The sequence below is a fragment of the Diplotaxodon limnothrissa genome, linkage group LG19 (genome assembly GCF_057381915.1).
Source record: "Diplotaxodon limnothrissa isolate DT_005_m linkage group LG19, D_limnothrissa_male_GT1.1, whole genome shotgun sequence".
In the NCBI taxonomy this organism is placed as follows: domain Eukaryota; kingdom Metazoa; phylum Chordata; class Actinopteri; order Cichliformes; family Cichlidae; genus Diplotaxodon; species Diplotaxodon limnothrissa.
This window is the reverse complement of record NC_140614.1, coordinates 26,035,498-26,055,808: the sequence shown is the minus strand read 5'-3', so window position 1 is coordinate 26,055,808 and position 20,311 is coordinate 26,035,498. Positions and strand designations below refer to the sequence as shown.

The window sequence follows — 20,311 nt, the reverse complement described above, 5'->3', positions numbered from 1 at the left end:
ATGATTTCTTTCCCCTTCTTTCAACATAAAATGTAAATATAATGAAAATCTAATTGTTATTTGGGGCTGTGCAACCTATATGTAACCTACATGTGATCTAAGTTTAGGCATATTAATTATTTTTTTTATTTCTTCTGTATATTTGTCTTTAATGTGATGTTTAATTTTAACTGTGATTTGTGTAATTTGAAATATTTGGCTGTGGTGTTAATAGTTTCATTTTGATCCAGTGTTCAGTATTATTGTGTATCACTGCACTTGAATATTTGAGTGTATTTTTGCACAAAGAGAAGCACACTGTGGAATTTTCCTACTAACCACTTGTATTTATAACACTTGACAGCTATTCATGCTTCCATGAGATACTAATAAATAAAAGCACCTGTTCTTTTAGAGCGTGCAGTCATTGAAACAAAACCATAAAGACATATCTGCGCTGTTCAAACAACGAGCTGAAAAGACATCTATCACTTTATGGGACGATTATTGGCATCACCTCTACCTGAGTTCATGTCTGTTGACACGCCAAACAGAGACATACACTTTCATATGGGCTTAAATTAAAATCACCTGGTCCTGTAGTTTGTTTTGTCATATCCTGTCACCCAGTAAATGATACAGTTGTTAAGGATAAAATGCAGCAGCTGCTGACCCTTCCTCTTCTTTCTAGCAGATTGATTAAGCGGTGAAGACGAAGAAACAGAATACGTCAGCCTTTCATCTGTTTTATTGGTTTTATTCTAAGAATTTATAGAAATTTGAGTGGAAATACAACTTGATACAGAGTAAGTACTTTGTTAATATGACTTTATGGTTTAAAGGAATACTATAAAAAAAAATTTAACAAGCCCCTATCAAATAATTCCATTGCAATAAAAATGTGACCTTAGGATTTTCTATCATGTTGCAATATAACTGAGAATTTAGAGTACTTAGGAAAAGTTGTATTTGCAACTTTTCACATGTTTTTCGTGGTAGACAATATCAGGAAATGTAACTGTGAGGAAAAGTGAAACACAGTGCCAGTGTAGCAAGCTTGTTCATTGAAATAGCACACAACCAAAGCCTAAACAAATCTTGTAAAAATGACAGGAAATTGTTTTACAGTAAGGTATATGGTGAAACATGATAACAGGGAAACAGACACGAATGAGTTTGTTACAGGGGAATTGACATAGGAAAAAAAAACTCTAAAGCAACCAGGAACTGAGAACAAGACTAAATGGGGAAATATATATAGAACAATATAAACAAAAATAAATGGTTACTAAGGAAAAAGTGGGGTCGGGGCAAATAAAGCAAACTAAGAGCGAACAGAAAATATTCAAATATAACTAAAAACTCCATGAACTCAAAACACTGGGTAAACAACCCAATGCTGCAAAAGCGAGGCTATTGTAACAATTTAATTGCACTTGCATAAGGTTGACTCACACTCATGCTGAATGTCAAATCAATCCGCACAATTGAAACACTCTGCCTTTTAATCTTAAACTACCAAAACAAAAGGGCTTACACTAAACAGCATCTTTCAACTATTCTTTCTAAGTAGTAAATTTTCCTCTTTTTAAAAAAATAGTGCATAGGTAGAGTTCTCCATTTTCACATTCCATTGATAATTTGTAGTTCCCAGTGGTGTCAGACTTGCCAACTTTAAAAAGTCCTTTCATGAGTTGAGATGTAGTCATGTGGCAGGTCTGTGAACTTGGTAGAGACTCTTACAGGTATTGTGTATTTACATCCATTCATGTATTGCTTCCTTATTTTTCTACAAGGTGTAAGCATATGAACACAACCTCTACAATGGAAAACTCAACCTTGACCAGTAATCATTCAGAATGTAACCTGGTCGACGACGCAGCCGGGAGAAGTTCATTTCTGTTGTTCTACATGGCTGTCGTTGCCATCGCCATCCCTTCCAACACCTTCTTCCTCTACGTATCCTGGCAGCACATTAGAAGGAGGAACGAGCTCGGTGTGTATCTGTTCAGTCTGGCGCTGAGTGACCTAACCTTCACTGTTTGTTTTATTCTCTGGTTGGACTTCCTGTGGCGAGGAGTTTGGATCCATGGGCGTTATGTTTGTGTGATGTCCATATACATTCTCTTCACCAACTTCTACACCAGCGAAGCTCTCCTCTGCTGCATTGCAGTTGACCGCTACTTAGCAGTGGTTCACCCATTAAAGTGCAGATGGTGGAGGAAAGTTAGCACTGCAGCAGCAGTCACTGTTACCATTTGGTTGTTGGTGGTCTGTTTCAACACCAGCACCATCTCCTGGGAGGACTCATACCATGAAAAGAAAAACTTTTCAGTGTGCTTTGACATTTTTAGTCCACTGTCAGCGACTCTCCTCCGGGCTAATGTAATGCGCTTCTTTCTGGGGTTTATTATTCCAGTTCTCCTAGTGTTCTTTTCCACCTGGAGGATTTGCACAGCTGTAAAATCCAATCAGGCCACTGACAAGCAGGAACAAAAGCAGATTTTAAAGCTATTAACATTGGTTCTTCTTGGCCTTTTGTTCTGCTTCGGACCTATTCATGTCATGATGCTTCTTCGCATACTGGTTAATGACTGCAGGAACATTGCATGGATCCTCTATCCCTACAAGATCAGCGTTGCCCTATCAAGCCTTAACTGTCTTGCCGACCCACTGCTTTACTGCTTCATTACTAGCACAGGACAGGCATGTGCCAGTCAGATTGTCCTCTTTTTGCAGGAAAAGAAGAGAGGAATTCTGTTACCTATTTAACCATAGGGATTGAGGCATATAAAACTTTTTGTCAGTAAGGTTATGCAAAAAAATACCAGCAGAATTTCACTGAACTTTGTGGATTGGTGGAGCATGGCCAAAAATAACAAAAAAGGCATTCAGAGAGCACATCTTTTGCAGAGTTCTGTGCAGTTTTGCAGTTTTAGAGGAAATGATCGGGAGCTTTTTTTTATTATCCTATAACTTATATTTCAGAAAACTGATGAAATGTTTGCTCTTTACTTTAATAAAGCTCAGTGACTACTCAGTGCAAATGGTTACATTGTTTTGATCGCACCTTCTGATTTTCATTAAAATCATAAAAATCCTTAGCAGTGACTTACTACTTCCGTGAGTGGACAACAAGACTGGAAAAGAGATATTTAAATGCCTGTGCTTATTTGCAACTGCTGATCTGATTTTGTCTCTTATCAGCGAGTTACTGGTCGGAGTGGTTTCACTTCAGCTTTTTAGTCACGTTGTTTGTATTTTCTGTCAGACAACTGTCTGGGTCAGGTGCCATGTGGAAAGAACATTTGCATTTAACAAACCAAAATAAATTTGCTCTTTCCATCACCACGCACACAACATTATGATCTAAAATGATTCTTTTTCAAATAATGCACTTTTCTCAATTGTCAGAGTGAATGATATATTCATGTTTGCACTCTTAAACTTTAACTGAAAGCACTGTAAATAAAAGAACTTTGTGAAATATTTGTCAGTGTTTGTTCTCTTAGCATCCTAGTCTCTGGCAGATTTGCTGGTATCCATATGGGAGTTGAGTCATCTTAATGTGAGCATGAAAACTTAGAAAGAAAAAAGAAGAAGTGCAGCTCCCCCAAATGACCGCTTGAGTTCTTAACCAACAGTGAGTCGGTATCCATGGACTCCCATTTTAAGAGATAAGCTTTGCAGCATTGTGCTTTTTGGAGAATTTGCACTGTTGTTATCTCACAAATAATTTGGCATGATATGCAGTTCATTGTCCTGACAGCTCATCCAAGAAGTCTGTGCTCATGTGTTGGTGAGTGAAATTCTCCTACTTCACTTGTGTGTTTCAGAAAACTTCAGAAAAACAAGATTGTGATGGTGATAATCCACATGTCCACAGACAAATCTTAAAATAAAATAAAAAACGATGGTAAGTGTTGTTCAAAAGAAAGAAAAGAAAATTATAAAAACTCAAAGGTGCTCGATGGGAAGGCTTTGCTTTTTTTTCCACATGTATTTAAAGTGACACACTCCTCAGGTTGCTGTTACACAACAACAAAGGCTGGAAAGTGCATGTGCTCCACCTGAGTGTTCTTTTTGCCTCTTTTTTTCCATCCAGACTATCAGATAAGCATCGCCTATCACTGAATAGCCTTCACCTTCAGTTCCCCTTGACTCTGTAACAGACTGGCATCTTTGTAAGTAAAGTAAGCACATCAGAGAAGACAAGTACCTCTGGATCAATAGGTTTTGTTAGTGAAGCCCTTCCTCTGCCTGGATGTTGGCAGCGTTTCAGCAGTGGCACGTGTCAGACAGCCTGCTCTCTCAGGAATGATGGATGAATGAGGCAGTAAATTGCACTGGTGGTCTGACTGTACAAAAATGTAACAGGATGAAGCAGTGCAAACTGAGATATGGTGCTGCAATGAAGACCGCTGACAGCTTGGCTTAAATTGCTCCCATTATGTGAGGGTCCACCTTACTGCCATTTGGAAAGCTAGCATTGAATCAGTGTGTCAGGAAGTATAACTACACTTTGACCAATCCTAGCGCTGGAAGCTGTGGCTTGCAGGTGTACTATGGGAGTACTCAGGGTAATATATACATGTACATGCACTCGATCCTATTCTATTCAGAATCAGAATCAGAATCAGAAAGGGGTTTATTGCCAAATGTTGAGCAGGTTTACAACATTAGGAAATTGCTGCGGTGCTTCAGTGCAAACATAGTGTCATAAATAGCACTTAAATAGACATGAAAAAATAAAAGTAGGGATAAGAATTAAAAGTGCTACGTAGAAAGATATGTGCATGAGCTATACATGAGATATATACATGAGAATAAGAATTAAGAGTGCTACGTTGAAAGATATATACATGAGTGCAGGTGGTGATCAGTGCCAAACATGGAATGATGCAGTGAACACAGCGTAGGGTCATGTGTTAGTAGCGGGAACAGTCATATGGTTATTGTTCATGTGTCCAACAGCAGAGGGGAAGAAACTGTTCTTATGGCGAGAGGTTCTGGTGCGAATGGACCGGAGCCTCCTGCCTGAGGGGAGCAGGTCAAACAGACTGTGTCCAGGGTGAGAAGGGTCAGCTGAGATCCGAGCTGCACGCCGCAATGTCCTGGAGGTGTACAGGTCCTGAGATAGGTCTCCTTTTTTCGTGGTTACTCTTTTTCTTGGTACTTATTTAGACCATTAATTAGTAAAATCAGTTACCCCTAATTAGTCCATCTTTCTCAGACACATTTTCTTCAAAGCTACAGAAATAAAATTGAACTGAAATGAATTTTTCACTTAAAAATGTGACCTCACTCTCAGTTTGATATGAGCCCCCCTGACATGACCTCACAGACTCGTGCTCCATTAGCTGTTTTTTCAAGCAGAAGAATTTTTTTTTTTTTGGTCTGTGTCTTGTGCTTTCTAACAAATAAATTTCTGTACTGCTTGATTGATGTCAGCTGACATTATAGTCAGTGACAGGAAAAAGAAAGAACTCATTACGGACAAAGAGCCTGTGGCCACCTGACAAACCCTGGAGTTGTTTTTTTTTTTAGATATTTCTTTTGGCACTATTGGCTTAGACAGCTCGCGCAGTGTCACTTAAACCCATCATATACACTCACCAGACACTTTATTAGGTACACCTGTTCAATTGCTTATTAATCTAGTCATCATTTTTTTTTTTTTTTTTCTAATGACATCAGAAACAGCAGTATGCGACATTACGTGATGGCAGAGCTTCAGTTCATCCTTTGTCATTTTTTTTTTTTTTTTTTTTTTTTTTTAATAAATAGGACAGGGGGAATGAATGAGAGAAAGAGGGGGAGAGAAAGAAAGAAAACCAAAGGGGAGAAGAGACGGTGAGAAGGGGGGGGAAGAGAGAGAAAAAAAAAAAAGAACTCCTGGGTCACCTGTATGGAGAAAAAAAAAAAACAAACAAAAAAAACAAACAGAGGAGACAGCAAACAACAAAGAGCAACATAATAATAGAGAAAACAAAGCACCATCACAATAAACTAGCTAGTCATAGATATCAATATTTACTAAATAATAAACGATATTGTGCAGCACGCAAGATAGACAGCGCACAGTGTGCTTTGAGGCAGCAGCCAAGAAAGCTTTAGTCCGCGTCTGTGAATACCCATGTGTGCATACCTGTGTGGATCAGCATGCTTGCATTCCAAAGGTTTCTCCATGTAATGATCTGCTAGGGAGTGTGGGGGGGCCACAGCCCCGTCCTCCAGGGTGTGAAGTGGGTATGGAGGAGATCAAAACTCCAGACATCCAGAGGCCCCCAGAACACAAGAGACCATGGAAGACCAACAGAGGGGCAGCCGCGCCACTGTTCCAGTAAGAGCTGAGGAGAGTCCCAGATGAGGGCTCGCCCAGCAGCTGCGGAGCAGAAGTCAGGGGGAGTTGCAGTGACGCGCCCGTGAGCTCCGCCGGCCCCCAGCTGTGCCTGAGTGACCGAGCCCCAGGCCGAGAGGCCGGGGGCACCCCACCTCCAAAGGGGCCCGAGCGAGCCCCAGGCCCCAGGCCCCAACAAGCGGCCTAGTCATCTAGTAATCTAGTCATCATTAATCTAAACAGCCAATCACATTGCAACATCTCAGTGCATTTAGGCATTTAGACACGGTCAAGACAACCTGCTGAAGTTCACACTGAGCATCTGGACAGTAGATCACATATGTGGCTTTGAATGTGATAAGGTTGTTGGTGTCAGGTGGGCTGATGTGAGAAATTCAAACCTCCTTATCTACTGTGATTTCCCTGCACAACCATCACTCAGGTTCATAGAGGATCTGAAAAAATAGCAAAAGCCATTTTCACCTAGAAAATGAAAATGGTGAAAATGACTTCTTGTTGTCAAAGGACAGTCAAACAGCTTCTACCTGATCTGAAAATGACACCAACTCAAATAACCACTTGTTACAACCAAACTATACAGAGGAGCTTCTTTAAATGCACAGTGTGTGGACTCTTGAAGCAGATGGGCTACAGCAGCAGAAGACCACACTGGGTACCTCTCCTGTCAGCTAAGAACAAAAAACTGAGGCTTTCCAAAACTAGACATCAGAAGAGAGGGCAAATGTTTCCGGCTCTGATGAGTCTTGATGTCTGCTACAATGTTCAAATGATACTATCAAAATGTAGCGTAAACTAGAAGAAAGCATACATTGATCCGACCTTGGATCAGCTGCTCAGGCTGGTGGTGTTGGTGCAATGTTGTCAGATTTTGGCCCTCTTAATACAAGCTGAGCACCAATTATACCCCACAGCCTACCCGAGTATTGTTGCTGACCGTGCCTATTCCTTTATTACCACAGTGTGCCCATCATGGGTACACTCATCTCAAACTGATTTCTTGAATTGTTTCCACACATGTTTGGACCATAAACTGAGAAATGATTCCATTACCTTGTTGAATCTATGCCATGAAGACAGAAGCTCTGAAGGCAAAGAAGGGTCCACCCCAGTACTAGCAAGGTGTACCTGTAAGTAACCACAGAGTGTAGCTATCTCTGTGATGTACCTTTTTTCCTTGACTTGTATAAATGACATCATATTACACTTTACTTCATTATTTCAGTTGTCAAGCAAGTTGTTATGCAGGTTTCATATCTCCCTCCTGTGATATTTTATGTCAAGCTTGCTCTGCTCCTCTAGGCCCTGTCTGACACTCCCTCCAACATTTCTTCTGTGTTATCCTTCCTGTCGCTTTTAGCACTTTCACACTTGTCTCTTCCTCACAAGTATTTGTTCTGAAAACAACCCCACAAAGCCTGGAGGCAAGATATAATCACATGTCCAAGTAGGGGAAAGAACCTATGAGTACTGTAGTGGAGCCCTCTTTATGTATTAGTTTAATGTATTTGATGAAATTCTGTCACAGGTGACAGGTTTCTTTCCTTGAAATGAAACTTTGTTTGTATGCACTACATATTTGATATATCAGCAACATATGAAATATGTATCAAATAGTAGTTTTTGTTAGGTTAGGTTTTTTTGTCTTGTATGAAAGCGTGTTAGAGGAAACAACCAGCAATTCAAATGTCGGAAAATTTGCATATTCCTTTAGCTGGTATTGGTTACTCACTGTGATAAATTTAGCGCTTTAAATTTGAATGAATTGCTTTTTGGGAATTAAATTCTGCATATCATTTTCAAGTCAAAAACCATGGCATTGTTTTGGACCATTATCTCAGGTTGCCATAGCTGCTTTCTATCACTTAAAAATATATCAAAAGTTAGATAAGTCTACTGTAATAGTAACTATGAGAAATTGTTCCGTGTATTTATATTAAGTAAGTTACACTACTGTAAAGGTCTATTTGCAGGATTATCCAAAACTTCAAAGAATTCTGCATGCTGCAGCCAGAATCATGACACATACACAGTCATTTCCACATTACCCCAGTATTGAAGTCACTTGATAGGCTCCCAGTTCAATACAGATCACACATCTCTGACTCTCTCAGTGTCTATAACCAATCAGGCCTCTCAGGTCATCAGGTGCAGTTCCCAAATTGTGTGGATGCCTTAATAGGCATCCACACTATTGAGATCCTGTTTCTCTTTCTTCTTTATTATTATTCCGGGTGTTTCCGTACACTTTTTGCCGTGGATCTACTTCCACAATTTTTGTGCTATTTTCACCGTTCAAACTCTAAACTGTTCTGCTCTTTCTGCTAATGCCGGCTATGACTTTTGGTGTTTATTACTATTATACTTTTTAAAATATTACACTTTTTTCCTTTAATTTGTCCCATTGAAATGAATGGGAAACTTCCACAATTCTGCTAAAACTTTCTTGTCTTTGAAACTTAACTACTGCCTCATACTTTCACCTAGAAACTCCATTCAAACTTTAAAATGTTCTCAAATGATTTGGCTATTCCTGTATGATTCAGCTTTTTCAGATCTTCTACCGTTTTAATCTTATCCCTCTTTGAGTTTTCAGTTGCAAAATTGTGATTTTTCAGAAAATACATGCGTTGCTATGGTTGCTATGCAATTAACTCAGAGGGGACAGTGAAACTGTTTGAATTTTCTCTTCATGTCCAAACAACTTCTTGCTACTCGCTCAATTTCCACTCAAGCCCCACAAATTATACATCAAAATTATACATCAAAACGTAGGTATTTTTGCTGGCTTTCAGAAAATGTCACTATCATTGTTGTGGGACTCATAGATATTTTGCGAATCTCCTCAGAGTAACACAAAGTCAGAAAACTCTCCATATAAACTCAATGGAGAGTTTGTTCAAAATCACCGCTGGATTTCTCTAATGAGAGGCATTTTCAAATTGTCATATCTCCTTAACGAAGCGAAGTTAAGACATGAGGCTTGTCCCCGTATATGTTCAGACACTCCTGACACTCACAATTCAAGAATTTCTTTCTCACCTATTACCGTTCTGAAATGAGTTGGACTTGTTTGAGGGTAGGAAATTTGTCCCTCGCTCAGATTTCATCAGATTTCAATCTCTGGAAATGAACCACTTTTTTCTCTCGTCATATCTTTTTGATGGATTTCCACAGAGCCCTGAAAATTTCCATGACTGTTCACCAAAGCCTGCTGTTTCTTACGGTGAAAGAATGATTTTGATGCTCCATATAGATTTAGAGTTACCAAAGGTTGTTTGAGCGCAAGTCAAGGCAGTTTTTGCTTCGCCTCTACTCAGTTACAGTGTATTACAAGTCATATATCTTTAATAATTTATGTTTTATCTCTGAATTATGAAGACCTGAAGATTCCCCCATCTCTTCTGAATAAAACGATGCCTGAATGACCGTTCTAGCCTCTACGGTTAGGAAATTATGGCCATTTGTTCGAGTGGAATCCTGATTGTCAGAAATACACTGAAGAAAACTCACACCTCTCTCTGTGTCTGTGTCTGTGTGTGTAAGGGCTGACTACAGCAGGTGCAGCTAATTTAACTGACCTACATATACCAAGCCCAGACTCTCCACAGCTCCTGTTCCCTTTACTGTCTGTGTATGTGTGTCTGTGTATCAATATTTCTCCTATGTTTAGGTATTACTCCTCAATCATAGTATTTCTGCTAAAGCAAAGTACTTCTACTACATCTTAGTACTTCTGCTAAATCATAGTATTTCTGCCAATTCATAGTATTTTTGCAAAATCATGGTATTTGTGCAAAATCATGGTTTTGGGGCCAAATATTTCTGTTATTTTATAATATATGTGCTGAATATATTATATGTGCCAAATCATAGTATTTATCCCAAATTATAGTATTTATGCCAAATTACAGTATTTCTGCTAAAACGCAGAAATAGTACCTTTTAGCAGGAATTTCTACCAAAAGATAGTATTTATGTTAAAACATAGTATTTCTGCTAAACCAGAGTATTCCTGCCAAATCATAGTATTTGTACTGAAACATGGTACTTCTGCCCAATCATAGTATTTGTACTAAATCATAGTACTTGTGCCAAATCATAGTATTTATACCCAATCATAGTATTTCTGCTAAATCATAGCATTTGTGCCAAATCATGGTATTTGTGCAAAAACATAGTATGTCTGCAAAACCATAGTATATCTCTTATGTTATAGTATTACTACTAAGGCATAGTATTTCTGCCAAATCATAGTATTTCAATCAAATCTCAGTAGTTGTGTTAAAATGCAGTATTATTGCCAAATCATAGTATTTGTACCCAATCATAGTATTTTTGCCAAATCGTGGTATTTGTGCCCAATTAATAATTCTGTTATGTTATAGTATTACTACTAAGTCGTAGAATATCTGTTATGTTATAGTGTATCTGCGGAATATAGTATGTGTGCCAAATCGTAGTATTTACACCAAATCACAGTATTTTTGCTAAAACATAGTATTTCTGCCATATTGTGGTATTTGTGCAAGAACATTGAACTGTTATGTTATAGTATTACTACTAAGTCATAGTATTTCTGCGTTGTTATAGTATTTGTGCTAAAACGTAGTATCTCTGCCAAGTCATAGAATTACTGCAATTTAATAGTTTTTTTTAGGAAATCTGTTATATTATAGTATTACTACTCAGTCATAGTATTTCTGCCAAATCATAGTATTTGTGTGAATTTGTATACTGTAATATCACTGTATTATGTAGTGGCTAAGTAGGGGCTGTTTACTAAGTGCATCAGTGTAAATAGGTCATCTCTTGTGTTGGAGTGCCCTCTTGTGGCGCCTTTTGGGTAGTGCCTTAGTAAACGGGAACCCTGTAAAAAGTGGCATCAGACTGATTTGTAGTGGAGGAATTTGTTACCAGTTTTCTTAATCTTTAATCTGTATGCATGTTGTAATGCATACCCTGTTCTTAATCATAGAAACCACACCATATCACCTCTCCACATCCTCCTACTGTATGCCATACCATCGTACCATCCATCTGACCGCAATAAACTCCACCTGTGGTAATCTAATCCCTGGATGTCAGCCTCTCCTTCTGACCGAGGATAGTTATAGTATTTGAGCCAAATCATAGTATTTGTGCTAAAACATAGTATTTCTTCCAAATCATAGTATTTGTGCCAAAGTATAGTATTTCTTCCAAATCATAGTATAACTGCACAATAAAGGTTCTTGAGCCACATCAGTGTTTGTGCCAAATCTTAGTATTTCTTCTAAATCCTAGTAATTCTGCTCAATGATAGAATTTCTGCTATGCTTTAGTACTTTTTTCCTAGATTGTAGTACTTCTGCTAAGTCAAAGTATTTCATGTAAATCATAGTATTTCTACCAAGTCCCAATGTTTCTGCTAAATCATAAATAATGTTTTAGTACAAATTGTATGATTTGGTGGAACTTTCTGTGTTCCAGCACAAATGCTATGATTTGGCAGGAAAAAAATATTATTTAGTATAAATACTAAGTTTTAGCAGAAATACTATGTTTAAACTTTAAAAAATTCTGCTATTCCTGCTGATGTGTGTTATGACTTTTGACCATTGAAATGAATGGAACACATTATCAATGTGGTCACTGATTTTGCATGATGGGCTGAGCTGTGTTTTACCTCAGTGAGATAAGCATCCGTTCTCAGACTGGGAGGCCTGGGTTCAAATCCAGCTTATGGCAACATTTCTTTCACTTAACAGTTAAACTTTTTTTAAACTCTTTTCAACACAAATTTCATTTTTTTCACCCCTTTTCAGCAAAATTTTCAGTTTTTTTTAACCCCTTTTCAGCACAAATCCAAACTTTTTCAGCTCTTTTTCAGCAAAAACCTCTTTTCAGCAGAATTCTGCTCATTCAACTCTTTTCAGCAAAATTTTCAGTTTTTTCTGCTGTTTTCAGAAAAAAACTCTTTTCAGCAGAAATTCTGCTGATTGAACTCTTTTCAGCAGAATTTTCACCCCCTTTTTTTGCCCAAATTCTGCTAGCACAATTGTCAATCTCTCCACCTTTTCTTTGTGAGAAAGTGTTTGGCTCAGGGAGCTAAATAGCTACCCTTTGACCAGGAGGGCCAGGTTCGAATCCTGCTCAGGGCAATGTTTTTTGTTTTCAACTTTTTCAGCTTTTTTCAGCAGACATCTTCAACGTTAAGGCATCCACACAGCATTTTCGCAGGAAATGCAAATTTTTCTAGTTTAAATTGTGCTGAGGGTGTGTGTGAATGTTCAGTGGTGGTTTACTTCTTTTTAAAGTTTTATTTCGCTGTTTTCACTTCACTACATTTTTTTTTTGTTTGTTTTTATCTTCTGGTTTAATCACACTGAGTTCAAGTAAAATGAAATTTGCTCATCAATGCAGCATTTAAATTAGGAGACAGAGTGCACTTACACCAACATGGACTTGAGGATCCGTCTAGCTGGCATTTCAGTTAAAATTAGCCAGTTATTGTCACCTAAAATAATTTCTCTAATCTGTAAACATTTTTATTTCATAACGTGGAGAGCATTATTATAGCGTCAGGGTCAATGGACTCCCGTTTTAAAAGCTTTGTAGCATTGTGCTTTTTGGAGAGTTTGTACTGCAGTTATCTCACAAATAATTTGGCATGATGTGCAGCTCATCCAGGAAGTCTGTGCTCATGGTGGGTGAAATTCTCCTACTTCACTTGTGTGTTACTAATTAGCATTTATCAGTGCCTGTGCATTGCACCTGGTCTACAGATAATGTAGCACAAGATGTAGTACGCTGCCATCATGTGGTGATAATATTCTCACACATCACTATCGGGAATTTTTCTTTTTGCTAGTCCAAATGTCAGACCAGAAATAGAAGGCTAAATACACTGTACTGTAAGCTTTTCTAAAAAGTTATTATTACAATTTAGGCTGTGTTAGCTATTATGCAATTTCTTTTCTGCAGTGTTGTTTGTATCTTCTCACTCATGCTGTTGGGAAATTACCAAAAATGTCATAGATATTCCAACCATTCTGAATAATGAACATGAGGCAGGCCTGTCTCTGTCACATAGTTTGCTGGGCTAAATTTTAAGTTGGAGAAAAGCCGCAGTCTAGACTGCAGATTCTTTTTGTAAATAACTGTAAAGATATGATACATAAATAGAAATAAATAAAAAGTGTTGACCTCCACTGATGCTTTCATTGTGAGTCATTCATGGTCATTTTAAACATCTGCAAACGGGAAGGAAACTGAGCAGATTTCTCCATTATAATCCATCTTCTGGATCTGTTTACAACAGTGTGTGAATTTATTTCAGACCCGCTATCCTCCCATTGATTACCCTTGCTAAGATAAGGATGTGTGCCCACGCATGTTATTGGTCGCTTTGGATGGGATACGCATGCTCTCATGGACATTCATACACGCACTAACGCTGATGGATGACATCAGTCACAGTCTCCTTAAATGTCATTGTGCATGAGGGAAAACTGAAGCCATAAGAAATGCTTTTGGCATGAGGGAAGGTTTAAAAGCTTGGATGTTCATTAGTCCCACTCATTAATGTTTGCAGCATCAAAAACAAACAACACATTTGTGTGTGCAAATTCAATTTAACCTTCAATGAATTTAACCCTGACTGCGCCATCTAGTGGCCATTATCCGGTTGTTCAGTCTGACGTCACTAGCCGTGTCTGGGTCTAAACTCCGCTGCAGGTCCATATATCAAACGATCACTATGGCATTACTGAGAGTTGAAAAACTGTCTAAAGTCTTTCATCTTTAATAAAATGATCAGCATTCTGCTCTACCAGGTGTAACAATTGAGTTTAACATCCAGGCATCCATGAAAACGGAATTTATGACATTTAAAGGAGTTAGAAGTTAGCAGGGAGTTAGCTCGCTAGCTTCTATCTAAATACAATATAGCATGTCCTGACTGCGGGGTTTTGGAAACAAATTAAAACGTACAGCTCTGTTATCACTTCCAGCATAAATGAAGACAGAAAGCTAAACAGCAGTAACGTTTGTAGGGTTTAGGGTTGCCAACTCCCTGAAAAATAAATAAGGGACATCTCGTGGCCAGGGCTGGGCAACCCAGTTGTCTTCACCCTTCCCAGTGTGGTAGCTCTTTTTTTGTGTGTGAAATTATTTTTTAACCATTTGACTTGAACTTGATTTAAGCAGATGCATATTCTTTGTGATATGACTATATGTGAAACAAATGATCATTTAGCCATTTATTTTTAGCTCAAAATGACAACATTAACACAGTAAAACAGGTCTCTTTCTTAAACAGAAGCCTGTCATGCTTAACTTTTGAGAATATAAGTAAATCTTTCTTTAAAAGAACTCTGTCCTGCTTAACTTAAAATTATATAAATTAATAGAAAGCAATAGAACAAAAATATTCTTGTAACAGTGCACATATAGTGCATTTAGTACAATTGGCTTCAGCTGAGGTATTATTTCAGCTTTTCTAATGCTAATTAGCTGCTCCTGTTTGTAAACCCGCTTGTTCCCATGATTACGCATCATAACTCATCATCATTATTCATCTATGTATTACTTTTATGTATTAGTCATCTATTTGTTGTAATCATTTATCCTTGCAGTTGTTTATTACACAAAATAAATTATATTATTACACTTCTGGCCACATAGCGCTGATATTCACTGCACATGCCCATATTAACCTTAACCAGAGGGTTTAAAAAAACAAACCAGTGTTTACATACCATATCTGCTTCTGCCATGCCTGGTGGACAAGAAATTGGTTAAGGGTTCCCCGAGCTTTCACGCCCCTCGTGTTCTTCATGTGCCCACCATTAGAAGCATGCCTATGGAAAAAGTGCGCCAGCACACAGTGCAGTGCGCTTTATAGTGCACTTTTCCAGCCAGGTGTTTTCCTTTTCCCATTCCTCCCTGTACTTTTGCAGCCTTTTTTTTCTTTCTCTGAGCGAACAAACATTGCTGCTCTAATGCTGGGCTTACACTGTGCGATTTTTGGCCCATTTTGAGCCGATTTTTGAGTCGTGCGACCGATTTGGTGATCGGCCCGATTTTGGCCTTCATCGTGCATCGTGTAGTATACGTGGGGTAACGAGAAGCGATTAACACCTCGAGCAGCTCCCGATCATCAATCGCTCGTGAGGGTGTCACCACAGGCGCTCACATTGCTCACGCGCAAACACATAAACGTCGGTGAAAAAGATGGAGCAGCACGGCTGTGCAGCGTGTGATCTGGACACAAGCGATGGAGGCACAACTTGTAGAACTTTGGAAAGCTCATCCGAGCCTTTTCGATGTGGCATCACAAAATTATCACGACCATAACAACCGTGAAAATAGTTGGATTTACACTGTTGCTCAATCACAGCTGCCTTATTAATGTTTTTCATTAGCAATTTAGCAAAGTTGATGGTGGCGGTGTGCGTGTCTGTGTGAGTGAAAGACAGACAGAGAGAGAGAGCGACAGATTTTCTGTTATAACCTTCATTTTATGGAGGCACAGTGTGCCGTCCGAGACTTGCACCGCAGTGTCGGCGTTTGTTTCCCTGTTGGCCGGTATTTTCTTCGTAAGCGACCTTTCCTCGACCAATGAGATAAGCGATAATCTGACTTGTCATACTCGAATTGTCATAAGTGTGCTGTCAGCGCATTGGTCACAAAGCAGGAGAGGGGCTGGGAATTATGTTTTCAAACAAAGTGTTAATTCCATTAAAAGTTATAGACTACTTTTGATTCTCACTGTATTACGGGATAAAGTGCGTCCCTTATTAGCTCAATACGGGACGTGAACTTTTGTTTCTAAATACGGGACGATTCCGTTTTTTAAGGGACGGTTGGCAACCCTAGTAGGGTTACTGAAGTTGGGCTAGCTGGTATATAATGATGTGCTGCGTGACCGCTAGCGACACAGCTACGTTAGCATAATATAAACAAGCTAACTTTTTTTCCACTCGATAAAAGTTACTGTGAGTGTTCTCGGTGGTCAGGAACAAATGTAATCGCATGGCAGGATGCTGTAAAAGGACCAAACTTCAGCCAGGAGAACAACTGAGATAATCCATCCACAATACGAGGTTAGTCATTCATATACTGCTGCATGGGCTGGGCTGTAGTTACATCCTAAGGTTTTAAAAACTGAGCTTAAATAAATGATTAGTGGTAATAAAAGCCGAGGGAGGTCAACAGTGATCACTGACTGTTTTAGGAGCTTTTTGAGATCAAATAGAAGAAAATACATAACATTAAACATGTTAACAACACAAAAGCCATATTAAACGCAGACTACTTTAGACCCGGAAGTAGGATTCGTCGCGTCATCACTGAACAACCGGATAGGGGGAGCAGAACAGGAAATGAGGTGTAGTAGTTTACAGAGTCACAAGCTTGGCAAAGGTATATCATTTAACCATGATATTTACTCTTAACTCTTAATTATGCAGCATCATGACTGTTTGACTCTGAGGGATAAAAATGATAAATCACATATCAGTTCAATAGACATCAAAGTCAAACATCCCCACAACCTTATTCTTACTTACCTTTAGGACCATTTACACAAAGGAGGCCTTTGGGTGAAGCCAGATTTAAGAATCCACTCATCATGATGCCCCAACTGCGAGATTTAGAAGTATACTGTCAGTAGATGTAAGCATCACGCTAAGAACGTTTACTTATTTATTTAAGTTTGTTTGTTTGTTTGTTTGTTTGTTTGTTTGTTTGTTTGAGTTTAAAGCACTTTAGTTTTAGTTTAGCTTTAGAAATAAAATTTACTTTCAGGAAGTGACCTGATCCCTCCAAGAGTCAATGTAAAATTACTGTAAAGTTATTATGTCCCAACTCTTGACAGTTATTTCCACTGTGTTTTGGTAAATTGTGTTTTATTCATCCAGTTTTCTATGTGTGACTTGGCATATTAACCTTAGCGTGTACATGTATACCATGCTGCCGTACCCACGTCAGATCCTCATTATATTCAATTGAGGCACAAAGTTAAGAATTTGTTAAAAATATTATAATATTTAAAAGTGAGACAATATGAGGATCTTTTTCTTTGCTTTCTTTTCTTTTTTATAGTTTTATGTTGAGTTCGATGTTGTTTCTCTCGTGTTGTAAGTGTGTGTGGGGTGAAAGTATGCTGCATATTATTTTTTAGCATTTTTGCTGTGTCAGATTTTACATACCTAACTTTATATGTTTGGTTTGTGAGTCTTACTGTAGGGCATTTTCATTACCAGCTCAATCACACACAGACGCGTCCATCAAATGAGTTCACCGTCCTCTACAATATAGACGACTCTGATTAATTGTTTGAACACATGAGTAAGTAGACTAATGACTGACACAGAGCAATAATGTTCAAGAGTGAGATTAAAATCTGCTGGTGATTCATCATGTGTAGGAAAGCCATTGAGATAAGGGGACAGAGAGACAATGAAAGACAAAAGAGAAAACAAGGAGTGCAGCAGGATGAGATCACATCACTATCTGAAAGAAAGTTCCACAGATAACACCAATTGTTAAATGCAGATAATTTCTCTTTCTTCACTGACCTGACTCCATGGCATTTTCTTTCTTTCTTTCTTTCTTTCTTTCTTTCTTTCTTTCTTTCTTTCTTTCTTTTAGGGCTGTCAGCTATTTTAAAGCAGGGTGCATGTGCATGAAGACCATGGCCTTCAGTTTTCTGCAACACTTTTCTGAAATAGTGTTGTATTAAACCACCCATCATAAAAACAATATATACAAACATTTTAGAAATTTGTCAAAAACTAGTTTAAAAGTTTTGTTTTATTTATTAAGGCAAATAAAACTGAATGCCCAAACATAAATCAGCACAAAGGACAAAAAATAATTCAGTGCCTAAAACTGCAGTTTCTGTTCTGTAAATAACTGTAATTTGACATCCTAATTTGAAAATAATGTGCTGTGGGCAACAATAATAATTATATTTAGCATTAAAAATATAATTTGAATGAAAGAACTTGTGCACACTGATGGACTGACAATTACAAAAACAGAAGAAAATTATTTTGTGCCGTTAATTAGGGCAGCTTTGACGTAAACCCCACATTAGATGGTGGTTAAATAAATTTGTTAAGCTCTGTGCATAATGTGCATAATATTAACTGCAAAAAGCTTCACAGAGGAAGATTCACTATCATTACATATGTTATTTAAACAATTATAATAAAAAGTTTAAATGTTAAATGGAAATAAGAAAATGTAACTTAAATATATATTATATATTATAAATAAGAACTGTCAAAAAATGAAAAGAAGAAAAAGAGTAAATCAGCAGTGCTGATGAGGCTGTTGGTGTTCACACACTGCCATTTTCACTCTTTATTTTTCCAGCTTTGGTGTAGTTATCACAACAGTGCTGCTATTTCTTTGTTTTTATTGGTGCAAAACCTTTAAAGCAAGCATCATTAACTGTAGTTATCAATAGAATATGTGGTAAGGAGCACATTATGGAGGAGAAGAAGAATGGCTGAATTATATGTTTATATGGCTACCTTTAATCCAGAGCCTGACCAATCTAGGATCGTGAAGACCAATACTGATATTTTGTTGATGTGAAAATCTGATATTCCAATCATCTAAAAATATTTACATTTTTTTCAATATATATATATATATATATATATATATATATATATAAAAACATATTTACTTGCTTACACCCAGCTTTGCTCGGATCACATGGTGCTTCGTCCTAAAGGAAGTTGCAGTGTGCCCTCTGGTGGACAAATTATGCAATGTCAACACTTGCGACATGGTTGAAGGGTGTTTCTCTCATCTTTTATTGCCTTTTTTTGAAAGGCAATAAAATATGCTATTATGTATTGTATATAATACTGGCCCATTAATAAATTGGTCAGGCTCTACTTTATCTTAGTCCAAATTTTGTCGATACTGCATTCATTTTCTGTGAGTACTTACATAATGAATATACCTCTTATGTTTTGTTCATTTATTCAGTTTTAAAAAGGCACTCACTACATTTAATGTGACAAAAATAAACTGTACACAACAAACAGCCGCTCAGTGTGTCACAGGTTAGGGTCATGGAAAGGTTAATGCTATCATATCAGACAAGCAGGCTACTGGAACAGTGTGTGTGTGTGTGTGTGTGTGTGTGTGTGTGTGTGTGTGTGTGTGTGTGTGTGTGTGTAATGTTCACCTTAAGGAATGCATGCAAAGTACAACAGTGGTACATTTAATCCTGTAAAATTTAAAGCTGTTTTTGAGTGTCAGTAAATGTTTGCAAAATACAAATCAAGTGAAAATGGACTAAAATTTTAAGAAATGCCCCCGTCCACACATAGCAGTGTCAAGATGCTTTGTGAGTTGTGTTGTTAAAAAAGCAATACAAAAAAGAAACACGTTCAGTATATTTTACAGTTCAATGAAAAATACAACTTGGGTGATTTAAAAAAAGAAGTAAACATAGATGTAAACATGCTTGGCAAATACAAATTAACAGCATCACATTCATCAATTAAAATCCATCCAAACACTCTCAACGTGTTTGTGATCATTTGAATGTCATTAAAAAAATGCAATTGTGTTTTACATTACCGACAGTCTGTGTTTGTGTATGTTTGTCTGTGTTGATTCACAATTCAGAAAATGGTAACAATCATTACAGAGACACATTGTTTGTCTGTTGAGAGAAGAGTAGTAATGAAAGAAGTGTATTTTGCTCATTATGATAGCTGCAAATTCAAGCTTTCCAGTTAGTTTATGCCAGCAATGAATGGTTATGGTTGGTACCATGCACTTCAGATTGTTTTTTTTTAAGCTGTTAACATATTGTAGTTTTTCGCATCAGGCTACATTTTCAAAGCCAAACATAATGTAGCAATCGTTCTACATGTCATCTAGGTAAATACGGCCTGTTGATCCAGCAAAAACACAACCTACTTTCCTCTGTTCGATAAATATTAAAGTCACTTTGTA

At 37.7% G+C, this 20,311-nt stretch overlaps 1 protein-coding gene across 1 annotated transcript; it reads left to right on the top strand.

Annotated features, from left to right (window-relative positions):
• Positions 1–1,785: 1,785 nt before the first annotated feature.
• On the top strand, positions 1,786–2,751 carry gpr65 (G protein-coupled receptor 65). Its single transcript, XM_085342508.1, has one exon. The coding sequence runs from the start codon at positions 1,786–1,788 to the stop codon at positions 2,749–2,751; it is 966 nt and encodes a 321-aa protein (XP_085198634.1).
• Positions 2,752–20,311: the final 17,560 nt, after the last annotated feature.